The 25,598-nt window shown below is 36.8% G+C and overlaps 1 protein-coding gene across 2 annotated transcripts in view; it reads right to left on the bottom strand.

The window, feature by feature from the left end:
* The window catches only part of dtx2 (deltex 2, E3 ubiquitin ligase), a 70,359-nt gene that overhangs the window by 10,327 nt on the left and 34,434 nt on the right, over positions 1-25,598 (bottom strand). The window contains exon 4 of one of the 2 annotated variants that reach the window (XM_028807128.2): positions 10,450-10,587. The exons of the other annotated variant lie outside the window; for it this stretch is intronic. Within the exon in view, the coding sequence (XP_028662961.1) occupies positions 10,450-10,587 (138 nt within the window). The remainder of the gene's footprint in view (positions 1-10,449; positions 10,588-25,598) is intronic. 2 annotated transcript variants of the gene reach the window in all.

Raw genomic sequence — 25,598 nt, 5'->3', positions numbered from 1 at the left:
TGTGTTGAGCTCCATTTGTTAATACAGGTCACAATGCAATAACCCAAGCTACAATTTTTGCTTATACATTAAAATAAAGTAAAAAGGGTAAAACAGCAATCCAGTCTGCGGATAATCTTCAAGAGTTAAATAATTATTGTGTAAAGGTATGGAGTCTATTGCCCTATTAGGAAAGGCTCTACATAAACTAATTCTTGGCATATAAAATAACAGGATTTTAGAAAATATTTAATATACATCTCCAAACAGACATATATAAATTAATATGGACATAAAAAACAGCAAAACAAATGTTTTTGCAGGAATGTTGATTTTGGCTTTGCATAAACAAAACAGAAAAAGCATAAACTAGCAGGAAGATATAAAGCTGGAATCTACATAGAACCATCACACAGTAGTATTAGTTTCCAAACAAAGTGAAGTTTCAACAGTTCTGATACGGCCTGCTATTTCATAAAGTCGACATTTTGCTGACAAACTGATTTACCATGAAGAAATTAAGCATTTAGAAGCGGAGAAGCGGATTCTTCTTGATATTCAGAAATGTATCTCTGCATCAAAAACATACGGATTAAGGCTTCACTCCAAGCATGCAGCAAGCAGAAATATTTTAATTAATTGTGTTTGCTTTCTTAGACTAAAGCATTTGAAGTTGTTGGACTTGTAATTTCCAACTCTCAGAAGAGATATTATGGATTGACTTTTTACGAAGATCCAGAAACTATAAAGAAACAGACGATCAGAAGCAACAACCCAATCAGTATACTGTAGTGTTGGATTGGTACTAGAATTTTAACTTCGGTATTGCTGCCAGCCTTTGGATCTCAGTACTGGTACCAAAATGGTTCCAAAGCAAATAACAGATACCTTCACCCTCGCCATACACCAGCCTCACAGAAGCAACACAAGACTACATGCCTCGTGATCATGCCATACTATGCACCGCTTCTTATTAGCAAAACGTGTGCACTGAGCCATAAGTGAGGATGGGGTTTCGCAAAGTCTCTAGCACATCTAAACAGGTTATCAGAGTTTCAGGGGGTTTTGAATGAAAAGCTGACGTTTATAACTAATACGGAACTTTGCAAAATGCTGGCACTGTACTGTTTTAAATGTGGTGTTTTTCAGTACTTGTATTGTACTGTCTCATAATAATAAACAATTTTAAACTGAAACAATTCTGCATAACACAGTGGTATTTCACTTATGTAAAACATCATCTACAGTTAGCATACATAATGCAATTAATGAGTTTTCTGTATTTCTTTGTAACATTTTCTCTTTACATAACAGTCAATTTACCGATAAAAGTCTACTTCTTAGCGCATAGTGGTGTTACTGCACACACAGACATATTTTCACAATATAATTCATTCTCATGATACACTTACATACAGGTAGCTCCCTATTGCTCATAAACAAGCTCGACATGTTCTCAGTGGGGTGACAGCTGGTATAATGATGAGGTCTGAAGTGATCATTTCACACTGAGCTTTACAGATGCAGCTTTCATTATTGCTGAGGCTACTAAAGCTAGGCATCACTTACACTTCATATAGAGTGTGGAAGAATAATTTTAGGGTAACATAGCATTCATCTTAAGGAAATAGCTAAAGGGTTACTAAATGTGGGAAACCAAATAAAGTTCAAGTGAACAACACAATGTACATTGAAAAATAAGATTTGGTTTAGGAAAATATATACTGAGATGGTCAAGTAAATAAAGAATGTACCAGAAGAAAGGCTGATGTAATATACTAAATGTACTGAAGGATGACTAAGAGATGACTAAGAAATCAGCAGATGTCCTATAAACTAGAATGGACAATTGTTATATGCACAGAAATTTCAAGGGTGGTGTCTCATCTCAAAAGGTATAAGAAGAACCAGAATATAATATAATAGACTTTTATTCTATATAAATATTTGGGTGTAAACCAACGAACCAATCAGAGTAAGATGAATTTACATACAGTGTCAATCAATGCATACAACAGTTTATAAAATTAACCTCTATTCTTTGTTTCTTGGACCATTCTGATCATTCTGACCATGCTGTAATGCTGTAACAGACTGCTTTTGAAGAATGCTCCCTCTAAGGCATTTTGCCAAGGAGTCATCAAGATGCAACGAACAGCTTTTGTCCACCCTTTTTACTGAATTGTGCTGTTAGAGGTGGTTTCTTTCTTTAACAAGATTCATATTCATGATCTCATAGCCAACTCTTCTACTGCACACTTCCTATTCATATTAACAATCCCTCTATGAAATTACCTAATTGTCCCAATTCTATGGAAAATGATATTGTATAATTGTTTGTGCAAGTTAAAAATGATGATACCACACATAACCATCAACTTAATAAATCAAGACAAAACATAAAAGCAAAATCTAAAAAAAATAATTCATTAAAATACTTTTACCTATCTCTACATAATACACTTTATAAAAACACAATGAATGGCAATATAGTAAGATTAACAATGGAATTAGTCACTTTACGCTGACTGCTGGTCAGTTGGGTCTAAAGAGAACTTTTTGGTTCCTTGAGCATCCACTTCCACCATACCACCCAGACGTTCGATAACAACTCACACTACCTGTCGCTTTGTCCTTTTGCCCACTCATGCATGCTGTCCAGCTGCCCCTCAACTGACTCACCCTGAGTCAGAAGCAAACTGTATCCCACTCTTCACCCTGGCTCCCTGAGCCAACCCAAGGCTGGGGTCCACATTTGAGACTCACCGGCAGCTATGCATCACAGCTAATAAACTCCAGCGCCAGGAGACATTCCTGCAGTTCTCTCTAAGATACAGTGACAATGAAGAAATGACCTTCAACTTGAAACATACCGAACCTATCCTTTAACTACATAATGAACAAACATTTATCACCAAAAGCACACTGTGTTAGCAACAGTAACTGGCTTCTAATTCAGACATTAACTGAAAATGAAAATCTTGATGCCACTCCTGTTCTCCAAAACCAAGACTGATGGTCCTACTCTAGACAAAATGAATTATTTTCATCATAATCAAAACATCCAATCATGTGGCAGCATCACAGTGTATGAAATTATACAGCTACATGTCAGGAGCACAAGTTAATGTTTACATCAAACACCAAAATAGGAAAAAAGACAATCTTAATGATTTTAATTGTGGCACGATTGTTGGCGCCAGATGGGCTGGTTTCAGTATTTCTGTAACTGTTGATCTCCTGGAATTTTCATGCATTGCAGTCCCTACAGAATGGTGCAAAAAACAAAAATCATGCAGTAAGTGACAGTTCTGCAGATGGAAATGTCTTGTTGATAAGAAAAAGATCAGAGGGAGAAAGGCCAGACTGGTTCGAGCTGACCAAAAGGCAGCAGTAACTGAGACAGCCATTCTGTACAACTGTGGTGAGCATAAAAGCAACTCAGAATGTACAACAAGTCGAACCTTGAGGCAGATTGGCTATAGCAACAGAAGACAAAATTTGTTTCCACTCCTGCCAGCCAAGAGCAGTAAGCTGAGGCTGCAATGGGAACTGGTTGAAGACTGGAAAAATCCTGACTGATATGAATATGAATATATGAATATCAAATTCCTATTGTGGCACACAGATGTTAGGGTCAGAATCTGGTGTCAACAGCATGACTCCATGTACCCAACATCCCTTGTGTTAACAGACTAAGCTGGTGATGATGGTGTAATGGTTTGGTTATGTTTTCTTGGCACATTTTAGGCTTGTTAATACCAATCAATCACTGTTTGAATGCCACGGAATATTTCAGTATTGTTGCTGATCATGTGCATCATCCCTTCATGGCTACAATTTACCCATCTTCTAATGGCTACTTCCAGCACAATAATGCACCACGTCACAAAGCAAAAGTTTACCAAACTGTTTTCAGAAACAAAATGAGTTTAGTGGTCTTCAGTGGCCTTCCCGGTCATCAGATATGAATCCAATGGAACACATTTTGGATGTGGTAAAATGGGAAATTCATACCATGATGTGCAGCTACAAATCTGCAGAAACTGCATAATGCAATCAGGTCAACATGGAGCTTTGGCCATATTTTACAATAGGGCTGGCTTTTTTTTTTTTTTTTTTTTTAATATGCAAGAACTGTTTTGTCTTTTCTGAACATAGAGCTGCTATGGCTTACCAAACAGTTATAATTTAGTTTCATCTGTCCTAGGACATCCTACCAGAAGGACTGTGACTGGTCAACATGCATTTTAGCAAACTCCAGTAAGACTTTTTTGTGTCAGTCTTTCAGAGCTGGGGTTTTCCTGGGTCTCCTATCAAGGAGCCCAATTTCATTCAGACAGTAACAGATGGTACAACTTGTTCAGCCTGAATCTGTGTTGATGTTTTACTTGGTTCGTTTACACCATTCAAATTATTCCTCTGTTCAATCTGGGAAGACGTTTCCTATTGCAGCTATGTCCAGGGAAGCTGGCTACTATCCCATAGACTTTAAACTTATTAATGTTAGCTACCATGGTGACAGGAACATGATCTTTCTAGATGGTCATGTAGCCTTCACCTTGACCATTCCTAGCTATTACCTTCTTCTTTTCCTCCTTAGACAATATTTTTCTTTTCCCTCTCTTGTCAGTGTTCACTGTGATGCTACACACTGTGACAACACTGCTGAGTGAGTACTTCGCTCCATTCAAACAAGGTGATTGGCTGATTATAAGATTGAAGACCTCTGTGATCCTATTTAGATTAAGTAGTCGGCTTGAGATATCGCTATAATCCAAGAATGTCTTTCAAGGGGTCCCAATAACTTTGTCCATGCCATTTGTTTTTTTCTTTTTTCAAATAATGTTATGTCCTAAATCAAAAGCAAAGTGCCTGCTTTGTGCAACACAGAATAGTGGATACTAATTTCTTTGTCAGTATCAATTATTTTAACAGAAAATTTTTTATTATTTTTTAAATAGTGGAATGGTACCAATTATTTTTGTATAAACAACTCTTTTCCACTTGCCTTTACTGGAATGAAATGAGAGATCCATCTTTGCTAAAAATCTTAAAAGGATTTTTGAGTAGTGCTGCTGTGGGATATAACTGTTGTTAAACAATACCCTATAGTAGGACTCCTTTGGGCAGACTTGTGCAAACTTTATGGTACCCAAAGTCATCATGCACTATGTGGCAGGTGCAGATCCATATCTGATATCTAAACGTGTAGCAACAGAGGACTACATAATAAGCCTGTCTTCTCTGATGAAAGCATTCACCATGTTGATGTGGGCTTGCGTGTGAGATGTTGGTCGATCAAATTGAGCTTCGTCAGATACGTATGTTCTTCCTGGTTTAAACCTGTCTATTCATATACCTTTTTGTTTAGTCATGCTGTTTTCACTTATGTACTGAGCCAAAATCCTTCAGTGAATGTCAGCAGGTTTCACTTCCACTGCTCAAAGAAATCGCACTACGGTGCGTTGTTCAAGAACAGTGCAATCCTGCTGCGGAGTGTCCATGTTCCTATGACATTGGCTTCAACTAGACTAATGGCAGAGTGCTGTGCTGTGCATGTTTGAACTACCCATAAGCCATCTCCAATGTGTTCCATTGCATCAGCTTCAGTACACTGCAGTTACCATACAATTTTCAAATTACCTTTACTTTTTGATTAACAATTGTATTATCAGTGTGGCTTGGTAAATTATCAGTTTTAAAAAAATCAACCAGATCTGCTTTTTGTAATATCTATAAAAGTTATGAAGGAAGAGCAATATATATTGTTAGGCAAGTTGAAAATTTATACAAAACCCTTTCTGACACAGTCTAATAATACCAGTTTCTACAATTCACACAGTGACTTAGGTTATTTCTAGACTAAAAGAGTATGCCCATTGTAAACAACTTAAGTCTATTAAGATGGGAAACACTACTGAAGGAGAGCTAGTCCACCACAGGACACACACACACAGCCACTCATCAACTCACTCAAGGCTATTAAGAATTCCCAGTTAAGCTAACGTGAACATTTTTAGAATGTCTGTAAAACACACAAGGATATGAACCCAGGCAGCAGCACTAACTACAGTTGAGCATCTCCTATGTTAAATAAAAATGACTGTAAATTTGTATACTACCCACATATTAATTACCAGGGGCTGTGGAGTTGGTAGATAAATTCTTCGACTCCGACTCCTTAGTTTCTGGTACTTCTGACTCCTCTATATTTAATATGCTAATGTATTTTCCCTGCGGTGGGTTGGCATCCTGCCCAGGATTGGTTCCCTGCCTTGTGCCCTGTGTTGGCTGGGATTGGCTCCAGCAGACCCCCGTGACCCTGTGTTCGGATTCAACGGGTTGGACAATGGATGGATGGATGTATTTTCCAAGTTGATTGAAGGAAGGCAACATACACATCATTTAACCACATAACTACTGGCTAGGGGGCTGACTCTCTACCATATTGGCCAGTTAAACAAAAAAATGAAAACAATAAGGTTTTATTTATTGTTTTTATCAAGTGGCTATAAAGTAGTGCATGCATAAAAATTAGGAACAGGAACTACCAGATATAAACCAGATTCTTTGGTAGTTTTAAAACAAAAACAAAGCTTAACTACATGAACAAAAAACAGTTTATACATTAAACTTAGCATACAGTTGTAGAGTAGAATAGCTGTTAAATTCAATCCAAAATTAACTCAATGCCATGTTCTAATAAACAGAATTGCTTCTGCCAGATCCTCTTTCATAGAAGCTCTTAAATCTGACCCGATTATTTTTAGAGCTGAAAACAGTCTTTCAAGACTGAATTGGGTGGGTGGCATTGCTTTTACAGTTCTAGCCACATCACTAATAATCTCTGGATCAACAAGGATGGCTTCTTCTACAGTCCAGTTTCGATGAGTGATCATACTTTGCAGCTACCTTTTAATTCTTTAAAAAAAACTCCAGCTGGAATCTCTTTATTTTGATTTTTACTTGTCGTTTATCTTTCACGCATAGGTGACGTTGGTTTGCTTTTGAAACTTCCGTTTTGTCCAAATAGGAATCAAAGTCTAATTCTTCATTTGAAGAGGATGATCCTGAGTTACCAGTGCTTATAGCTTCATCCAGTGGTGGTGTTTCAGGTAGTAATAAGCCCTTGATATGAACTGCTACATCATACAGTGCCTTTTTTCCATTAGCAATCTGGTCACTGCTCAACAAAATTTGGTTCATTGGATCAACATAAATAGCAGCTAACAAGATTTGATTATCCAGTAAGAGACACTCTCTTTCTTTATTGAAGGTACGATGCCATCAACTATTAACCCTCCACTTTTACTCAGGCAATATATCAAGCTCTTCCATTCCAAGAAAAATTTACCATGTGTTAAATCTGCATATTGCAACCTCTTGGTGACAGTAAAGGGGTAAGAAAGTAGACTTTCCAGTTCTTTTACTTGGCTTTCAGTAATAAAACATTTTCATTGTCCAGTTCCTCAACAAAGTCTTTTAGTTCAAGCAAATGCTTTACCATCAAATAAGTGCTTCCCCAGCATGTTGTTTGATCCAAAATGGCTCCTTTTCCTGAACATCTTTTCAAAATGGCATCTGTTTTAGGAGTCCTGGCTGCAACAGTTACTTGTCTCAATTTGCCAATTAGAGTAGCTGCATGACGATCTTTCAATCCATCTGTTATTGCAAGTTCTAGAGTATGAACAGCACAATGCATATGTTGAATAGAAGTAAGCTTAGATGCTTCTTCAGCAAAGTCATCCAAAATGTCACTATTCTCTTTGATTTCACTTTCTCCAGTACTTGCAGACTGTCTTCCTCTAATATCTGTTTGTCACTTTCTCCATCTATTTTATTCATTTTCTCATTGTGCTTAACATATTAGTAGCATTATCTGTCACAATACATAGAATCTGTTCTTTTTTAATTTCAAAATCTTCTAGAACAGGTGGGTGTGCAAAGTTATGCTAATGTTCAGTCCTGGGTGGCAGCATATGTGGAGAGTGCAGATAGAACCCCTGAACACACATCAGGCCACAGCACATCCCTACAGTTGTGCTTGAAAGTTTGTGAACCCTTTAGAATTCTCTATATTTCTGCATAAATATGACCTAAAACATCATCAGATTTTCACTCAAGTCCTAAAAGTAGATAAAGAGAAACCAGTTAAACAAATGAGACAAAATATTATACTTGGTCATTTATTTATTAAGAAAAATGATCAAATATTACATATTTGTGAGTGGGAAAAGTATGTGAACCTCTAGGATTAGCAGTTAGTTTGAAGGTGAAATTCGAGTCAGGTGTTTTCAATCAATGGGATGACAATCAGGTGTGAGTGGGCACCCTGTGTTATTTAAAGAACAGGGATCTATCAAAGTCTGCTCTTCACAATACATGTTTGTGGAAGTGTATCATGGCACGAACAAAGGAGATTTCTGAGGACCTCAGAAAAAGAGTTGTTGATGCTCATCAGTCTGGAAAAGGTTACAAAACCATCTCTAAAGAGTTTGGACATCACCATTCCACAGTCAGACAGATTGTGTACGAATGGAGGAAATTCAAGACCATTGTTACCCTCCCTAGGAGTGGTCGACCAACAAAGAACACTCCAAGAGCAAGGCGTGTAATAGTCGGCAAGGTCACAAAGGACCCCAATGTAACTTCTAAGCAACTGAAGGCCTCTCTCACATTGGCTAATGTTCATGTTCATGAGTCCACCATCAGAAGAACACTGAAACAACAATGGTGTGCATAGTAGGGTTGCAAGAGAAAGCCACTGCTCTCCAAAAAACACATTGCTGCTCGTCTGCAGTTTGCTGAAGATCATGTGGACACACCAGAAGGCTATTGGAAGAATGTTTTGTGGACAGATGAGACCAAAATAGAACTTTTTGTTTTAAATGAAAAGCGTTATGTTTGGAGAAAGGAAAACACTGCATTCCAGCATAAGAACCTTATCCCATCTGTGAAACATGGTGGTGGTAGTATCATGGTTTGGGCCTGTTTTGCTGCATCTGGGCCAGGATGGCTTGCCTTCATTGATGGAACAATGAATTCTGAATTATATCAGAGAATTCTAAAGGAAAATGTCAGGACCTCTGTCCATGAACTGAATCTCATGAGAAAGTGGGTCATGCAGCAAGACAACAACCCTAAGCACACAAGTCATTCTACCAAAGAATGGTTAAGGAAGAATAAAGTTAATGTTTTGGAATGGCCAAGTCAAAGTCCTGACCTTAATCCAATCGAAATGTTGTGGAAGGACCTGAAGCAAGCAGTTAATGTGAGGAAACCCACCAACACCCCAGAGTTGAAGCTGTTCTGTATGGAGGAATGATCTCATATTCCTCCAAGCCGGTGTGCAGGACTGACCAACAGTTACCGGAAACATTTAGTTGCAGTTATTGCTGCAAAAGGGGGTCACACCAGATACTGAAAGCAAAGGTTCATATACTTTTGCCACTCACAAATATGTAATATTCGATAATTTTCCTCAATAAATAAATGACCAAGTATAATATTTTTGTCTCATTTGTTTAACTGGTTTCTCTTTATCTACTTTTAGGACTTGAGTGAAAATCTAATGATGTTTTAGGTCATATTTATGCAGAATTATAGAAAATTCTAAAGGGTTCACAAACTTTCAAGCACAACTGTACATCTACATCATTACACTTGTTTACACTCAAATGATTATAATATGTGAATTTCAGGTTGTATAATAGCTCAGCTGAACTTCACACTGGTAGTAACACAACTATGCACTGGGATTTATTCTTACATCAGAGAAGTACTTAATTTTGACTATTGTTTGTGAAATGGGACATTTGAACTTGCTGTGTTTTTTTTCTCGTTACAATTGAAATTTATTAGGAGTCGGTACATTTTTGCCGACTCCGACTCCAAGTACCCAAAATTGTCTCCGACTCCGACTCCACAACCCTGATTATGAAACTATTTATAAAAGGAATAAGAAGTACTTTACAGTTTCAATATTATTATATTTTTAAAAGTAAGACAAAGTTAAGCAAATGAGAGTACAATATCTAAATCCATACAATTGAATGAGGATAACCTTTGCATATGCACTGAAATCCAACCATTTTTTGTAATATTCTTCCCAAAAAAGGCAGATAATCCAGTAAATTAAGAATTAATCTGAAGCATTTATGCTTGCAAAGTTTAAAAGTTACTTCTTTCCCCCCATAGGTATTCACTTCAACATGTAGCCAAACCTTGCACTGTGACATTCAAGGTGTTACATGTTACATGACAATTGCATATTTCAGTGGTCAGATACATACTTTGATTAAGCCGAATAAAAAGCAGTTTTATTATAAATTAAGCAATATATCAAATATTACAAATATATTTCATGTTTGTTTGAGCTGTAATCACTGACAAATAGAGGGACTATAAAGTAAAAAAAAAATACAAAAAAAAAAAAAATACAAAAAAAACCAACTTGGAAGTCACTACCTTTCCTGGACTGCTTGTTTGCCCTCTTAACGGAGCGCTGCTTTTTGGCGTGCTTGCCAGAGGCTTGCGTAGTAGGCTGTGGCGCATGCATGAAGCGCACAGGGAGTCCAGCTGCCGACATCAAAATGGCCGTCATACCTAGATCGCCCGGTGCCATCAGAAGACATGCAGAAAAGAGGAAACGGAACAGAATATTGGGAAAAGAAAAAACTCGTGTGTTACAGATGATCAGTAGAATTCAAATTTTTAGTATAAACTATAAAAAAGTTTATTAAATTTTATAGAATCGATTTTGAAAGTAGGCAAAATAAGCCTGACTATGAGAGTATAAAAATATAAGAAAAAAATTCAAAACTTTAATTCCAAGTTTATTAATTTTATAGAACTGATTTTGAAAGCAGGCAAAATAAGCCTTTCTGACATTGAAAAAGCAAATTAGGTTTAGAATAAAATCAGACACCTGGTTAAATGGGTTTATAATTTAGCAAAAAATCTTGTGTGACTCCCTGTAAGCTCTGCAGGCGCGCATAGAATGTCTTACAAAGTACTCGGGTAAAGTTTTCATATTCACATATAACATGAAAACTAGTAATTTAAAATAAAAAAATAAGAATGATTGCTTGAAGTACAGTATTTAAATTCCTTACATTAACAACATTATAAGGCTATTCTAGGCAAGCAGAATCTAAGTTTACACATTTATGGATCATTTTTGCCGATTCTTCTTTGGCAGATTTAATCCAACTCTCGTCAGACTGCTAACACTTCATAATTGTATCTTATTGCCATCCCATATTGTAGCTTTCCACTGCTAGATCTGTGGATCCCCTGTGTCTAAAGGGTTGTGTTGCTGGCAGTTTCACAATCAGTGAGTCATTTTACCTCTAATTGATCTCATTAATTAATTGGGTGGTCTTAGTTTCTTCTCTTGTTCTGTGCTTAATAAAAAGAAATTGTGTGAGATTTATATTCACAAGAAATTTACAAATATTTTTATTTTTGCTGTAGTTTTAAGTTATCAGCTTTTGTTAATTTTCATATTACTTCATCTTTTCATGTGGAGTTTGTACCCTTAATTGTAATAATCCTAATAATAATTACAGTATATGAAAGAAGTTGTAGGCATAATAAACAGAACGATGAAAGGCTTGACCCAAAAATTTCAAAACTACTTTTTATTGTAATGTAGGAAGCAGTATGTGTTACATGTAGAGAATTTTGTGGATTTACTACCTTGGCATTTAAGAGCTGCATCGCCATGATGAATTTACATTGCACTTTTTCAGGTGTTCTGGTTAGTACACAAGTGCCAAACTCAGATTTGGGACAGCCTTGACTGCAGGGTTTCATTCCAGTCACTTTCTTAATTAGTAACCATATCGTTCTCAGACACAAGAAAATCAACTGATTTGGAAAAATGAAAGCACTGACAAGCCTTACATTTCTAAAAAAGAAACTGCACTGGGTGTGTTCTGGGTGAGAACAGTGGCCCTCCAGGAACTTAAAGTTTAAGATCCCCGAGTTAGCTGGTCATCTATTAGCTTGCTTTGCATATCATTATTGTTTGACTGCTGGTTGAGGACGAAAGAAACAATTAAACCTTGAGAGTCTTAAAAACCAAACTTAATGTAAAAATTTAACATAAAAAATTAATTTAATTAGCAGCTGTAATTGGTTACTTAATCAATCAAGTAAATAATCAAGAAAATGGCTGGATCAAAAACCGGCAGCCACTACAGGCCTCCAGGATCCAAGTTCGACATCCCTATGCTAGTTAGTAAGAAACTCAAGTACCTGCACCCTCTCAGTATTAAGTGTCACTTGCTCTGGGGCCTCATTTATAAAACTGCATGTATGGAAAAAGCAGAAAAATTGTATATACCCAAAATATAAATTATAAATGATACATAAAAGACAGATTATGAATTTCTCTATACAAGTTTATCTTTACATGTGAAAATCAGCACGGAAATTAGTACATGTCGGCACAGAAAGACACACAATACTAGCCACTGGATTAGTGTCAGTGACATGGGGAGGCACTGTCAATTCTCTCACTGGACGAATGCATCACATCCATCATTGGAGAAAGTGACATGGTGATATTGATGAAGGGTGGGTGACACAACGATGTTAAGAGATGGAAGCATCAAATGAAGCATGTCATTAAAGCTTACCATTATTACACTTTCTAAGAACTGAGTGAAATTAAACATCTGCATTGACATTTGACATTTCAGTCAAATTATATTTTAATATACATAAAAGATGAACATTTTTCTTTTTCTGGCCCTTCCCATAGTAATGAAGCAGAAGATCTTAGGGCAGGGGGTGGGCAAACTTTAGCCAGAGGGTAGGATTTATTCATAGAAATACAGTATATATCATCTTGGCCTTTGTGAGGTGTAGTTAACAAGATGATGATAAACTTGGCTGGTATAAGCACAGTAAGTTGTCATACAGTATCATCTAAAACTAAATAAATTAATCTTTTACCATATGAACAGGAACAGCTTTTAGAGGGGTAACTGTGTATGTTTTTTGTTACTTCTTTGCCTTTGTCCAGCATGTGTGTTTTTAAAGCATGTAAGTTTGTGCATACAGTAGCTCATTTTATCAGCGATGGGTTTGGTTAGCAGTGGCACCCCTGAATGTGGAACTTAGGGTGTGACTCTGATTCTGTGCATAAATTAAAAGCGCTCTATACTAAAGTGAAAGAAGAAAGTTTTCTGACCTCAACACTCTACACCTTTAAATATACTTAGTTTGTTATTTACTTTCACAAAAAAATGTAGTTTACCTATAATTCCTTCTTTTGCAGGCCCATAATAAATCAAGTGTTTTTCCCAAAAATCCAACAGGAAGCTCACATGAACGCATTGAAATGGGAATGTGAAATGTCACGAGCCAGAGTTCTGGAAACTCCAATAGCATACCTTCTAAAAACAAGTATGAAAGCGTTTTTGCAACATCCAATATCGCCATTGATATTAACAGTTTATTCAGATGCAAGCAGCTTAACATTCGTGACTAGACAATGTCATAGCATATCCACTGTGTTTTAACATTACTCTCACTGGTGTTTGAGCATTGTGTCCAAACAGCTTTCAAAAAAAAAAAAAAAATTTTTATAATTAAACAATTTCTTGGATCTTGTAACTTTAAAGTTAATGTTTGTCATTAACATGTGCTACATTATCTGCATTTTGATTGTATACCAAAAGCTTTTCCCATGCCTGCCCAAGTGCCATCAGCCCAAATGTCTCTAGTGCACCCTGTGCCTCATGTTTTGCCAGTGTGCTCATTGATGTGGTCCTGCAAACACGGACATAATAAAGTCTCCTCTCATGTTTTGCCAGTGTGCTCATTGATGTGGTCCTGCAAACACGGACATAATAAAGTCTCCTAACAATGTTACAAAGAAATTTCAACAAATTTAATCATATTGTTCAAGCCTGAAACAACATACATTGAGCAGTGCATCAAAGTATTATAGGCAACTACTTCAATGTGACATTTTCTTTACTTACATACTTTTGCACTAGTGTCATCATTTTTAAATTTTTGTAGCTTACCTTGACAATGTGTGTCTGTATAAGTTACATTTTCAGAGATATGATTTTTTTCTAGTCAGGAATGTGTGTGTGTATTTTTTTTTTTGCTTTTTAAATAAAATCCCAACTTTTGTGTAAAATGTAGGGAATGCAGTTTTTGTGCATATGTACCATTTATAAATTAAGCCATTGGTATCTACTCTGCTCATTGTTAATTGATGTTAATATGACACAATTATGGCAGAAACCCCACAGTAAAAGGTTAATAGGAAATGAGAGTTAAGAACTTAAACGCTACAACAATATGAATATTTCTAAAATTCTTATGAATATAAATTTTCTGCTACTGCACTTTTCTAAATGAGAGTACGAAAAGCACCCGTTTATTAAACAATGAGATCAATTAGAGGTAAAATGTCCCAGTGACTGTAAATCTGGGATTTCCCTTGACTATGACTAGAGATTACTGTCATATGGGCTTAAAAATGCAAGCTGTTCCACAGTCAATCTGGCCAAGGTCAGCTTTTTATTTGTGCCATTTTGGTACATTTACTTTTAAAACTTCATATATACCAAGGAAATGTGAAGATTCACTTCATCACTGTGCTTCCATACAAGTGTAGTCTTTATAAAAGGCTGCAAGGCAGCACGGCAAATAAGATGCCATTACTTGAAAGACTAGATGTATGAGAAATAATAATGCCAAGATGCATGAAAACATTTTGCAATCAGCTAAACGCTGATATAAATTTATTCCCCTCTAAGCTCCATATAGCACCATTGTTTAAATAGCTTAGTCATTGTACTGAATTCAGCTCTAGCAAGAATCCATGCAACAAGGCGAAGTTGCAGTCAATAAATTAAAACCAAAACAAAAAGAGCTGTCAGAAGCCTTCCAAGAAAAATAGACAAAACTCACCTCCAACAACATTACATGTGACCAACAAAAAAAGCTTTAATTTGCACAAAGTATGTGATTTTTGTTGAATATTTTGATTTAACATAATTGCTAGCATATATCTAACATCCTACTCAGGAATACACACATTTTGAGCATTTAAGAACGTCAACCTGGACAAAAATCATAATATACATTTGTTTAATTTATCAAAATCTGAACACTTATGTAAGGTCTAAATAATTTTACAAGGCACTCTATAATGCAAGCTTGTTAACATGAAAAAGAATCCTGGACCAGATCCTGAATATTACTGACACACAGTAACAAATGATTTGCATTGGCCATTTCTCCACACTTTTAGGTTTAGCAGATGTTTAACAACACCTTACATATAAATACTCATAATCCATACTTAATTGGTGTACCTGTCAAATCACTTTATTAGAATATTTTGTGGAAAAAAGTGGAGGGGAGATGGCCATAAGGAGACGGTGTGTTTAAAACCAGGTGTCATAAAATTAAGTGATAAACGGGGCTGCGTGAAAATAAAAAAGAATGTTAGAGGTATCAACACAGCAATTTATCTGTGGCCACTTGCACAGTCAACCCTTGTTACATGTGAGCTCACTTTTTCAGTAAAATGCCAAATTTAGTTAAGCCAGAATTCAGTGAGGTTTTCAGGCTCATCTCACAGATAGTAATCAACAATTAGACCTTCATTGTGTGACCAAGGGCCTGTCTCCAGACTATAAAGAATTACTGTCCCATAAATAGACAGAAAGAACCTTATTGTCCCTACAGTATGGGGAAAATGTTTTTAACTCCTTTGAAATCAAGGGATTGTTGTTTGGAAAGCAATGCACTATATTTGGGAATACCACTTTTGTGTTGACACCAAAGTTAATATAGCCTGTGATGCAGTGTCCAACCCCCTCAAAATCACCCCCATGTGACTTATACATCACTTCATTTGGCAGAAATAATTCAGAGCTATTTCATCCTCCAGGCAACCCTTCCTCAATACCCTGGTTGCTATCTAAAAACAGGCTTGAATCAGGTTGTAGTCAGATCCGCCCAAAGGTGCCAGTAGTTTACACTTACGGATATCTTCAACATTTGAATAGAGTAGGTACAGTTTGTTATTTCTGAATGGAACAAGGAATATACTGAGGAAATTTATCATAGTTCTTTCCAAATTCATTTGGTTGAAGACACCACATACTACAGGTGCAGGATCAGATTTAGAAACAGACAGCATCAGAAAGCTCACAAATAAAACTGTGCTAAAGTTATAACACATATATTTAAAACTAAAACATATTTATTGAGGAAGCCATTCAAGTAAATTGCAGTGGGTATATTACAGTAATTGTTAATTTAACATGTGAGGGAGGGGCTGGTTTTGTTTTTCCTAATTGTAAAAAGGTCTAATTTCACTTAGTTCAGTTTTCTTTTTCACTGGTGTTTTTATATACAAATAAAATTCCGTTACAACGAATATCTTTACAACGAAATTTTCATTACAATGAAGTGTTTTTATGGTCCTGACAGCTTCCCCCTATGACGCGAGTCTATAGAAATCTCGTTACTACAAAGTACATTCAGCAGATACTTTCATTACAACAAAGTGCCCAAAAGACCCTGAAATGCCTGAATGAATCCTCCACAGAGCAGTTAGTTCTGAGGCCGCAGCTCAGTTATGCATAACAATCCCCCAAACAGAAACATTGTAAATTTTTTTCTTTCTTCGAACTTTCCTCGTAGTTTTTTTTTTTTTTTTTGCCTTTTTTTGTTTCCTGTGGATTTCAGTGATAACTTTTGCTTATCGCTCGTCAACATTTGAAAGACATCCATTAGAATTTAACTCATTGTCATCCTCCTATAGAAATTGCAGACACAAAAAAAATAATAACAGTTCATATTAGAAAAAAAAACTACATTTTTTGCAGCTCTCGATTGCGGCAAAAAGAAAAAAGACATTGCCAGCAAATTTGGAATTTTGCTATCAATGCTGTCAACTTTCTTGAAAGACCGAGCAAAAAAAGAAGAGATATCTCAGGTTGCAAACGTATGTGAACTGCTGCATTTGAAGACATTGAAAAAGAAGTTTTTATGTAGTTCAGTGATGCACGTTCAAGAAACATTCCTATTAATGCGGCACTCGTTCAAGAAAATGTTAGGTTTGTAAACTCTCTTGGGGTCCTCCCCCAACTAGACAGCACTCCAAAGAGTGTCCTGAAGTCCAAACTTTGCGTCTATGGAAGACTGTTTATCTGTTGCTGGGGCAACAGCCAGCTCAAAGCTGTGCCGAGTCTCTCAGCTATGCTGCGTCTCTCTGCCAAAGCAAACTGAAAAGATATCGATGGGTGATATGCAAGGAACATTGTAAATGCAGGTAACTTGATCACTGATCTGCTGTGTCGGTGTATAGCAGAGTGGCAGATCACACTACAATAAATAAGTTTGCCGTTCCTGTTTCAAGCTGAATAAAGCTGGTTTTGCTAAAGTACCAAGACTCAGCCTCGTGTTTTAGGGTGCAAGACAGGGACTTATAGCGCGACCCCGATCTTTTATGATTTGCTTCTGTGTCGCTTCACTGCAGCACTATGAGCCTGTTGTCACTCTGCACGGCAACGGTCAAACAAGCTTCCACAGACGCGGCAATTGGGCTTCGGGACGCACTTCAGCGTGTCGTTCCCGTTGGGTGGGGAGTGGGGGGGGGGGGTTTTGGGGGGGGGGGTCTCAAAAGAGTTCAGAAACCTCACAATATGAAGAAAAAAAAAAAAAAGGATGATTCGGCTTCTGGTTCATAACTGTGCTGCCCACAACATGCTTCTACATTTAGATAATGTTCGAGTTGAATTCCTCCCACCCAATTGCATGGCAGCGCTTCAGCCATTGGATTTGGGCATCATTCGCACCCTGAAAGTATATTATCGCAAAGAAATGCTGAGAAAATTTCTCATCAGCATAACTTGTAGGCAGCAGGAGATTAAAATTAACGCGAAAGAAGCTATTGAAATGATTACAAATGCCTGAGCGCAACTTAAAGAAAGCACTATAGCAACAAATACAGAATCTCATTACAACAAAATTTTCATTACAACGAAATATTTTGAGGTCCCTGGGAGTTCGTTGTAATGGAATTTTACCTGTATATTGAAAGTCAAATAATTGTTAACAAATACTGATGTAATCACCAAGTAAACATACGCTGTGTTTTTACATATAAGCCTAACGTTGAAGTGTCTTTTAGAAGTAAACATGTTAATTTCTTATTGTGTGGTCCTAAGTAAAAAAAGATACATATGTATCTCTCTATTATAAAAGAAAGTCTTGAGACAAGACTTTTGCCAAGAGAATTTTCAAGTCTAGCCCTCCTCTCAACCATTTTTCAACCAAGCCCACAGTCTTCTCACCTCTCATTTGTGTGAATGCTTTTGTCAGAAACAGTTCCTGCACTCTCAGCTCTTATAAATTTTTACGTTTTCCTTACTTTAAGTTCCCAATAAAAGAAGACTTATTATGTCCAAATCTTATTGAAGAATTTCAGCCCAAAGGGTTATCAACAAAAGAAATGAGTACACGGGCAATCCTATTACAGAGAAACGATGAACTCAAACTAATTAACACGAAAATTTTCGATCGGTTACATGGCAAATTGGTTAAATGTGTATCAATAGACTATGCTGAAACAGCATACAAGAAAGGTAAACAAGCATACAGGAAAGACGACAAGAAAGGTAATGTAGTACATCTTCTGCGGATAACATTAGACACCAAAAGAGATCTTGATATGCCATTCGTATTAAAACGTTTACAGTTTCCCATTAGAATAACAAATCACAGGGACAAACATTCAAAAAAGTCGGTTTATTTATTAGAGAGAAAGAAACAATATTTACTCAAGGGGAAATAATACGTTGTGTTGTCATGATGTAAGTCCAAACACGGAATCAAAATTCAATGTGATACTGACAAAAAGTTAATTCAAAAAATTGTTTTTACTTAAGTTTTACAGTAAAAGTGTAAGTTTAAAAATTATTTGTGAGTTAATTTCAAAGCCAAACAGAACAAAAACGTATAAAGCAATGAATACCTCTAATGCAACATGAAACATAATTTTCTTTCACTTTATTACGTTTTACTATTTTTTAATATGGTTAATTACTCGCTGTAATGTAAAATAGTTCTATTATGCATATGTAACAATTACCATAAAAATAACAATCTGTTTAAATTGTACATCCACTTCCCAATCGGCTTATAAAATCATATATAAAAAATATTAAACATGAAAGTAATAATAATCATAGACTACATTCTGTCCTATCAAAGAGTATTTGATAGGGCAGAATCTTAAAATATTTTCATAGCATCATACAGCAATCTAAAAATTTCCAAATGGACTTTAAATTGGATTAGTTGGATTACTGCACAAATAAAAAGGTACACGGCAGTTTATGGACCATTTGTGTGACTGAAGCAGTATCAAGTAAACATAGCAAAATGACTAAAGCAACTGACCTTTACAATAAAAATAAAATTAAAAAAATCTAATGACACATGCATTGTAAACACTCATTTATCTTACTCTGAACAGGAAGGATAAAGAAAAGGATAAAATTTAAAACATTAAAACAGGGTGTTGTACCGTGTTTAGCCATTATGAATGTAGAGAAAAGCCAAGCAAAATGACACCTTTTATTGGCTAACTAAAAAGATTACAATATGCAAGCTTTCGAGGCAACTCAGGCCCCTTCTTCATTACATGTTGCCTGAAGAAGGGGCCTGAGTTGCCTCGAAAGCTTGCATATTGTATTCTTTTTAGTTAGCCAATAAAATGTGTCATTTTGCTTGGCTTTTCTCTACAAACATTAAAACATAAATGAATAAAATTAAAAACATAACTAAAAAAGTAAAATAAAATGGTGCTTTACATACTATATGCCAGTGCTACGTATTTTGTTAATTCAGTGACTTTCTTAAAGTGTAGGGCCAAGCAGGAAAAGGTCAGAAAATATATTTATCAGACAAAAGACACATGGAAACAACCAAAACAATAAACACAAGGCTTTTGTTATAACAGCAGAGAGCTTTTGCTGACTTTGGCTCTGACAACAGGAAGGAAAAGGTGCATCACAGAAGACAGGAAGACTCTAAACATGAAATAATTCTTGGCAAAACGTTTCCTCTAGCTATCTGTCCTACCATACCCCTTCCTGTCTGTCTCTTGTGCTTGAAACAACTGTCATAGTAGTTTTGGAGTAAAGCAACTACTAACCCTCCAACAAGAAAAACAAATCTTACTGCATCTGTAGTAAGAGTTAGTAGTTACAAGTTCTTCTTGCTGGAGATCAAAAAAATGTATCATTTGCTAAAATATTTTTCTCCAGAATAAACAAAGTTAACATAGTATCCTAAAACCTGTTAAACTCAACTCAGGGTTACAGGGGGCTAGAATCTGATAGTAGTAAGCACGACACAGAAAGCAGCCCCAGATGGGGCACCAGACAACTCACAAGGGGCCTATTTAGAATCACAAATCAACTGAACATCATGTCTTTGAGGATGCTGGAGCAATACCAGCAGTACTAGACACTTGCACATGAACAAGAACATAAAACCACTATAAAGACAACTGAGCATGAGATTCAAACCTAATGTGACCGATTCATGAAACAGAAGCAACAACAGATACACCAACTGTTGCCTTAACTATATATATGAAAAATAACTGTTTAGCAGGTTATATGCTGCCATAGAGGAGACACTGAAAATGATAAACTGCTTTCAAAGAGAGTACTAACTAAATTACACACAAGCTAAATCAAATAAAAAAGTACTTCTACATAGAAGCAAAATACAGTGCAGCTTTAAATTTATTAAGCTGTAATAGTTTTAAGAATTGTTTCCTAAATACTTGAAAGCAATCACAAACATTTGACAAACATAATGAATGAATGAATGAAACATCTGCTCAAACTTTGCACTACGAAAGTTAAACTTACCAGTTTTAGTCTTTGCATCCACACTCTTACAAAACACTGAGAACTGTATTATATTATGGCCACTTGACCCTAGTGGTTCAATAACCCTTACAGCCTCAATTTTATCCTGATTATTACAAAATACTAAATCCAGACAGGTTTCCCCTCCCTCCCATTGGTGCTTCAACTGGGACAAAAATCAGTGACCAGGCGAAGCCACATGTCCTCACTTCATCGTCCAACTGAATAGGACTTGTATTTAAATTCTGTTTGACATAAACAGTCATCCCCAGCTCCTTTTCTGTTCTGTCTATCCTTCCTAAAAAAGTGCATTCCTCTGTGTTATATTTATCCCTATCTTAGTTATTTAGCCAGGTTTCTGTTATTGCTATCATAATTATGCATCACTACATACAACTCTAATTCACTTATTTTTGATACTTCTAGCATTAAGGCAATCTCTTTTTAACGTTTTATTAATTTTACTTTTGCATCGGGTTAGAATTTCCATTACTATATATTTTTATTTTTACACTATTTTTTGTTCCTCCTGGCCTGTCCTAAACTCCCTCCCCCCACAGCCTAGTTTAAACTATCCTCAACTAACCTACTTATATTCCTCCCCAAGACATTGGTGCACCTCCAGTTCAGAAGTAACCCATCACGGCAGAACAGGTCCCAACTTTTCCAAAAGGAGTCCTAATGCCCCATAAACCCATACCCTTCTACCCTACACCAAGATTTTTGCCACTCGCTAAGCCTTATGATCTCCTCAGTCTTACCTGGCACATGGCACAGGCAGAACTTCGGAGAAGTCTTCCTTGTCAGTTCTGCTCTTCAGCCTGGCACCTAACTTTTTGAATTTGGATTGCAGAACTTACAGACTGCCCCTATGAATGTCATTTGTTTCAAACATGGACAATGACAACTGGATCCACCCCTGCTCTGTCCAAGGGCATATGAACCCTTTCAGGGACGTCTCCCATCTGTGCACCTGGAAGGCAACACACTGTGTAAGACTCTGTCTGTGGAACAAACCTCTGCTTCAATATCCCCTACTGATTGAGTCCCCAACTATCACTACCTCTCTCTTCCTGGGAACCGTTTTTGAGGTGGCCCACTGGGGCTCCTCATGCTTGCCTACCACCTCAGAATCTTCAGAGACACTGCCTAGCTCCTCAAAGACCTGAAAAGTGTTTGACACTTCCAATTCAAAGGTTGATTACCCGGACAGTTTGCAACCTTTTCCTGGCATATTGTTACCGTGATGCACCTCTCTCTATCTGTCCGGTCTGGAATCTCCTCCTGCACCACCTGTGGGGTGCACACAGTATCTCTAAAGGACTCTGCCAATTCTCTAATACAACTCAGGCCAGCCAATTCCTCCTCCAGTTCAGCGACCCTGAGCTCAAGGTGCTGGATCAGCTGGTATCCTGCTGCAGATGTAACTCTAACAGAAGACTGGCTCCTCCAAGCTATCTTCTAAAAAATTCAACATCCAACAGGACACGCATTGCACTGGCCTCATTATTAAAATTTGACTTTGGGTTACTAAAACGGCTGAACTTTTTTGTATTAAATTTAAATGATTTAACTTAAATGGTAAAGCAAAAAAATTTTTTTTAAAGAACTGCTACAGTTCTTTTACACCTTCTAACCCCTTAAGTTCCTGTAATATTATCCCCCTCAACTGCTTGTTTGTTCATCTATTAGGTTAACTTAATTTTTTTCCCCACTAAGATGTTGTTGTTTGTGTTACTTATTAAACTATTTGTCGCTACAACAAAGGTTATTTACTTAAAGAGATGCCAGTGACAGCTACTGCTGCTTACTTCCCTGTCTCATTGACGCTAGTTTGAATACAAATAACAAGAACAAGTACAAGTAACTTTTCCAAATGTACCCCCAAACCCCCAGCTGTTTTTGCTCCTGTGTGAGCGAAAAAAAAAAAAAACTTCTATAATTCCTGCACAATTCCTTGGTGGCAAAGCACAAAGTGTTTAGGTGCAAAACATATTTTTTAATTAATTCTCACACCTCAGAAAACAACAACTCTCAGCCAATTCTCTTTCGCTTGCAAGGAAGACATCTGCACATGCTTGAATGGCTTTTAATGAGAAACTGAGGTATAGAATTTGGACATAGTAGAAATATTACTGAACAATCAGAGTAGCCAAAAAAGAACCAAATAATAATAATAATAATTCATTACATTTATATAGCGCTTTTCTCAGTGCTCAAAGCGCTATCCACACAGGGAGGAACTGGGAAGCGAACCCACAATCTTCCACAGTCTCCTTACTGCAAAGCAGCAGCACTACCACTGCGCCACCTGTGAGGTCTTTTAGTTAATAAAGACGAATAAAACCAGAATAGACTGAATTTCTATCACTATGAGACTGACATGCTAAACAAGGCCAGGAGCAAATGTGACAGCCATGCCATTCTCTGCCAAAAAAGCTCAGGGGGCTTTAAAAAAAACAAGTGTTATAAAATGTTCATGAGCACTTTCCTTTCAGACAAAAGAAAATATTTATCCTAACTCCCTCCCTTGTAAACGTGAGCCACAATGCCAAGAGTACATGCATAAAGTCACTCATGCAAATAGGTGAAGTCCCACAAAAGGAATTGTTTTACTGTAAGAAGTGTTAAGATAACAGTCAAAAATCTTACTATAATATCTGCAGAGAAAGGTATTTGAGATGGTAATATATCGAACAACTACTACTTTTTATTTTTTGCTAAACAGACTTTTTATCAAATATTTGCCCTTTGACTCTCAGAGCCAAGACGGCATACAGTATGTGCAAATGACATTACTGTTGCACTGCAATATATTGAAAAGACATCACTAAAACACCTAGCAAAATTTGCTGATTTGACCAAAAAAGTGCCTAATAGTCACTTGCATATTAGAAAAACTGTCACCTCAAATATACAATAATTAAAAAAAAAAAAAAAAAGATCTATAGTATAAAATAAAAGCAATATCAGCTATAGAGGGGTTAAAAAAAATCACAGATGATAATCACTAAAACACCTAGCAAAATTTGCTGATTTGACCAAAAAAGTGCCTAATAGTCACTTGCATATTAGAAAAACTGTCACCTCAAATATACAATAATAATTAAAAAAAAAAAAAAAAGATCTATAGTATAAAATAAAAGCAATATCAACTATAGAGGGGTTAAAAAAAAAATCACAGATGATATCTTATGATATAATTCTCAAGCTTAGGTAACTTGTCACATAAGTACACTTCTTCATGAAATGGAATATATTTAATGTTTGTACTTTTCAGACCATCAACAAACTAAGTCAGCAAAACCATTATTCCAGAAGCTGAACAACTGGCAGTTTACAGCATTTTAAAAATTCTAGTCCACACTTCTAAAAATTGTATGGACGTAGTAAAAGTTCACATTATCAAAAAAAAAAAAAAAAATGGGCCAACTGATATAATATAGGCTGGCAGTGTGGTGTAGTGGTTAAAAAAAAAAATGGGCCAACTGATATAATATAGGCTGGCAGTGTGGTGTAGTGGTTAAGACTTCGAATTTCAAACCTTGAGGTGGCAGGAGACCATAAGCACATCATTTCACCTGACTGTGTTCCAACTGGAAAGACAAAAGAACAGTAACCAATTGTACCTCAAATGTTGTAAGCCACCCTTGATAAAAGTGACATTGTGACGGTATGGGTCAGCTCCATACTCCCAGTTGCTCTAGGAAGCCTCTTGAATCTTCCATCGTCTGTAACATACCTGAGGGATGAGCCTAGCAAATGAGGACACTCACACATAGCAAGGGGTAGGCGCATAAGTAGTTTTATTCAAAGAATCCAAACTAAGTGTCCCAAAACAGTGCAGTGCTCCAAAATAGTGCAAAAATTCAAGGTGCTGATGGAGGTTAAAAACAGTCCATTAAATAATCTAGTAAAAATGAGGTTAAAATTAATTGACAGGAAGCTGTACATAAAAACATGAGCCCTGGTGCAACCCTTTAAAAACTGACGTCTCCCTAGCTTACCCAATTGAGATCTCTCAGCCTGGAGAGATGTTACTCAACAAGAGCAGACACCCTTCTGTCCTGCTAGTGCCCCTGCCGCCCATCCCATGGTATACCATGGAGTGCCACTGAGACTCCACTCTCTGACTCCAGCTGCCTGCCCAGGGCTTACACTGTAAGTCTTCTGGTGTAAGTTGGTTTGCTTCCAGGCTGCTCAGGAGGAGCAATCTGCAACCCCCTTGAGCGTCGGCCACACACTTCTTTCCTGGGGCTCCATAGCTGTCCGCCTGCTTCCTTTCCTCCTGCCTTCATTTTCTTTGTCCATTAACCTTCGTCCTTTTGCCTTCCCCCTCTCCTTGTGCCAACTCCCCCTTAAATACTTCTGCAGGTGAAACCCGGTGAAGCAATTAAGACAGATTGCAGCCTTACACACAGGCGTGTCTCGCCTCAATTACATCACTAACCTCCCATATCTGCTTGAACACGCACACCCATGGAGATTGAGCCGGCCATTCAATTATTTACTTATTTAAAGATGGACCGGCTATTTAGCTGCGAACCCACTGTACCACAGGCATCCAAATGAGTAAGTGTAAATATAAATATCAGGTCTATCTAGCTTACAGTCATGGCTTAGTAGGCACTACTGCTATGAAAACTTGGACAAAAAATATATTTCAATTCATGGCAATAGTGA

Source organism: Erpetoichthys calabaricus, chromosome 8 (genome assembly GCF_900747795.2).
Source record: "Erpetoichthys calabaricus chromosome 8, fErpCal1.3, whole genome shotgun sequence".
Taxonomy (NCBI): Eukaryota; Metazoa; Chordata; class Cladistia; order Polypteriformes; family Polypteridae; genus Erpetoichthys; species Erpetoichthys calabaricus.
This window is presented reverse-complemented; position numbering and strand designations above follow the sequence as displayed.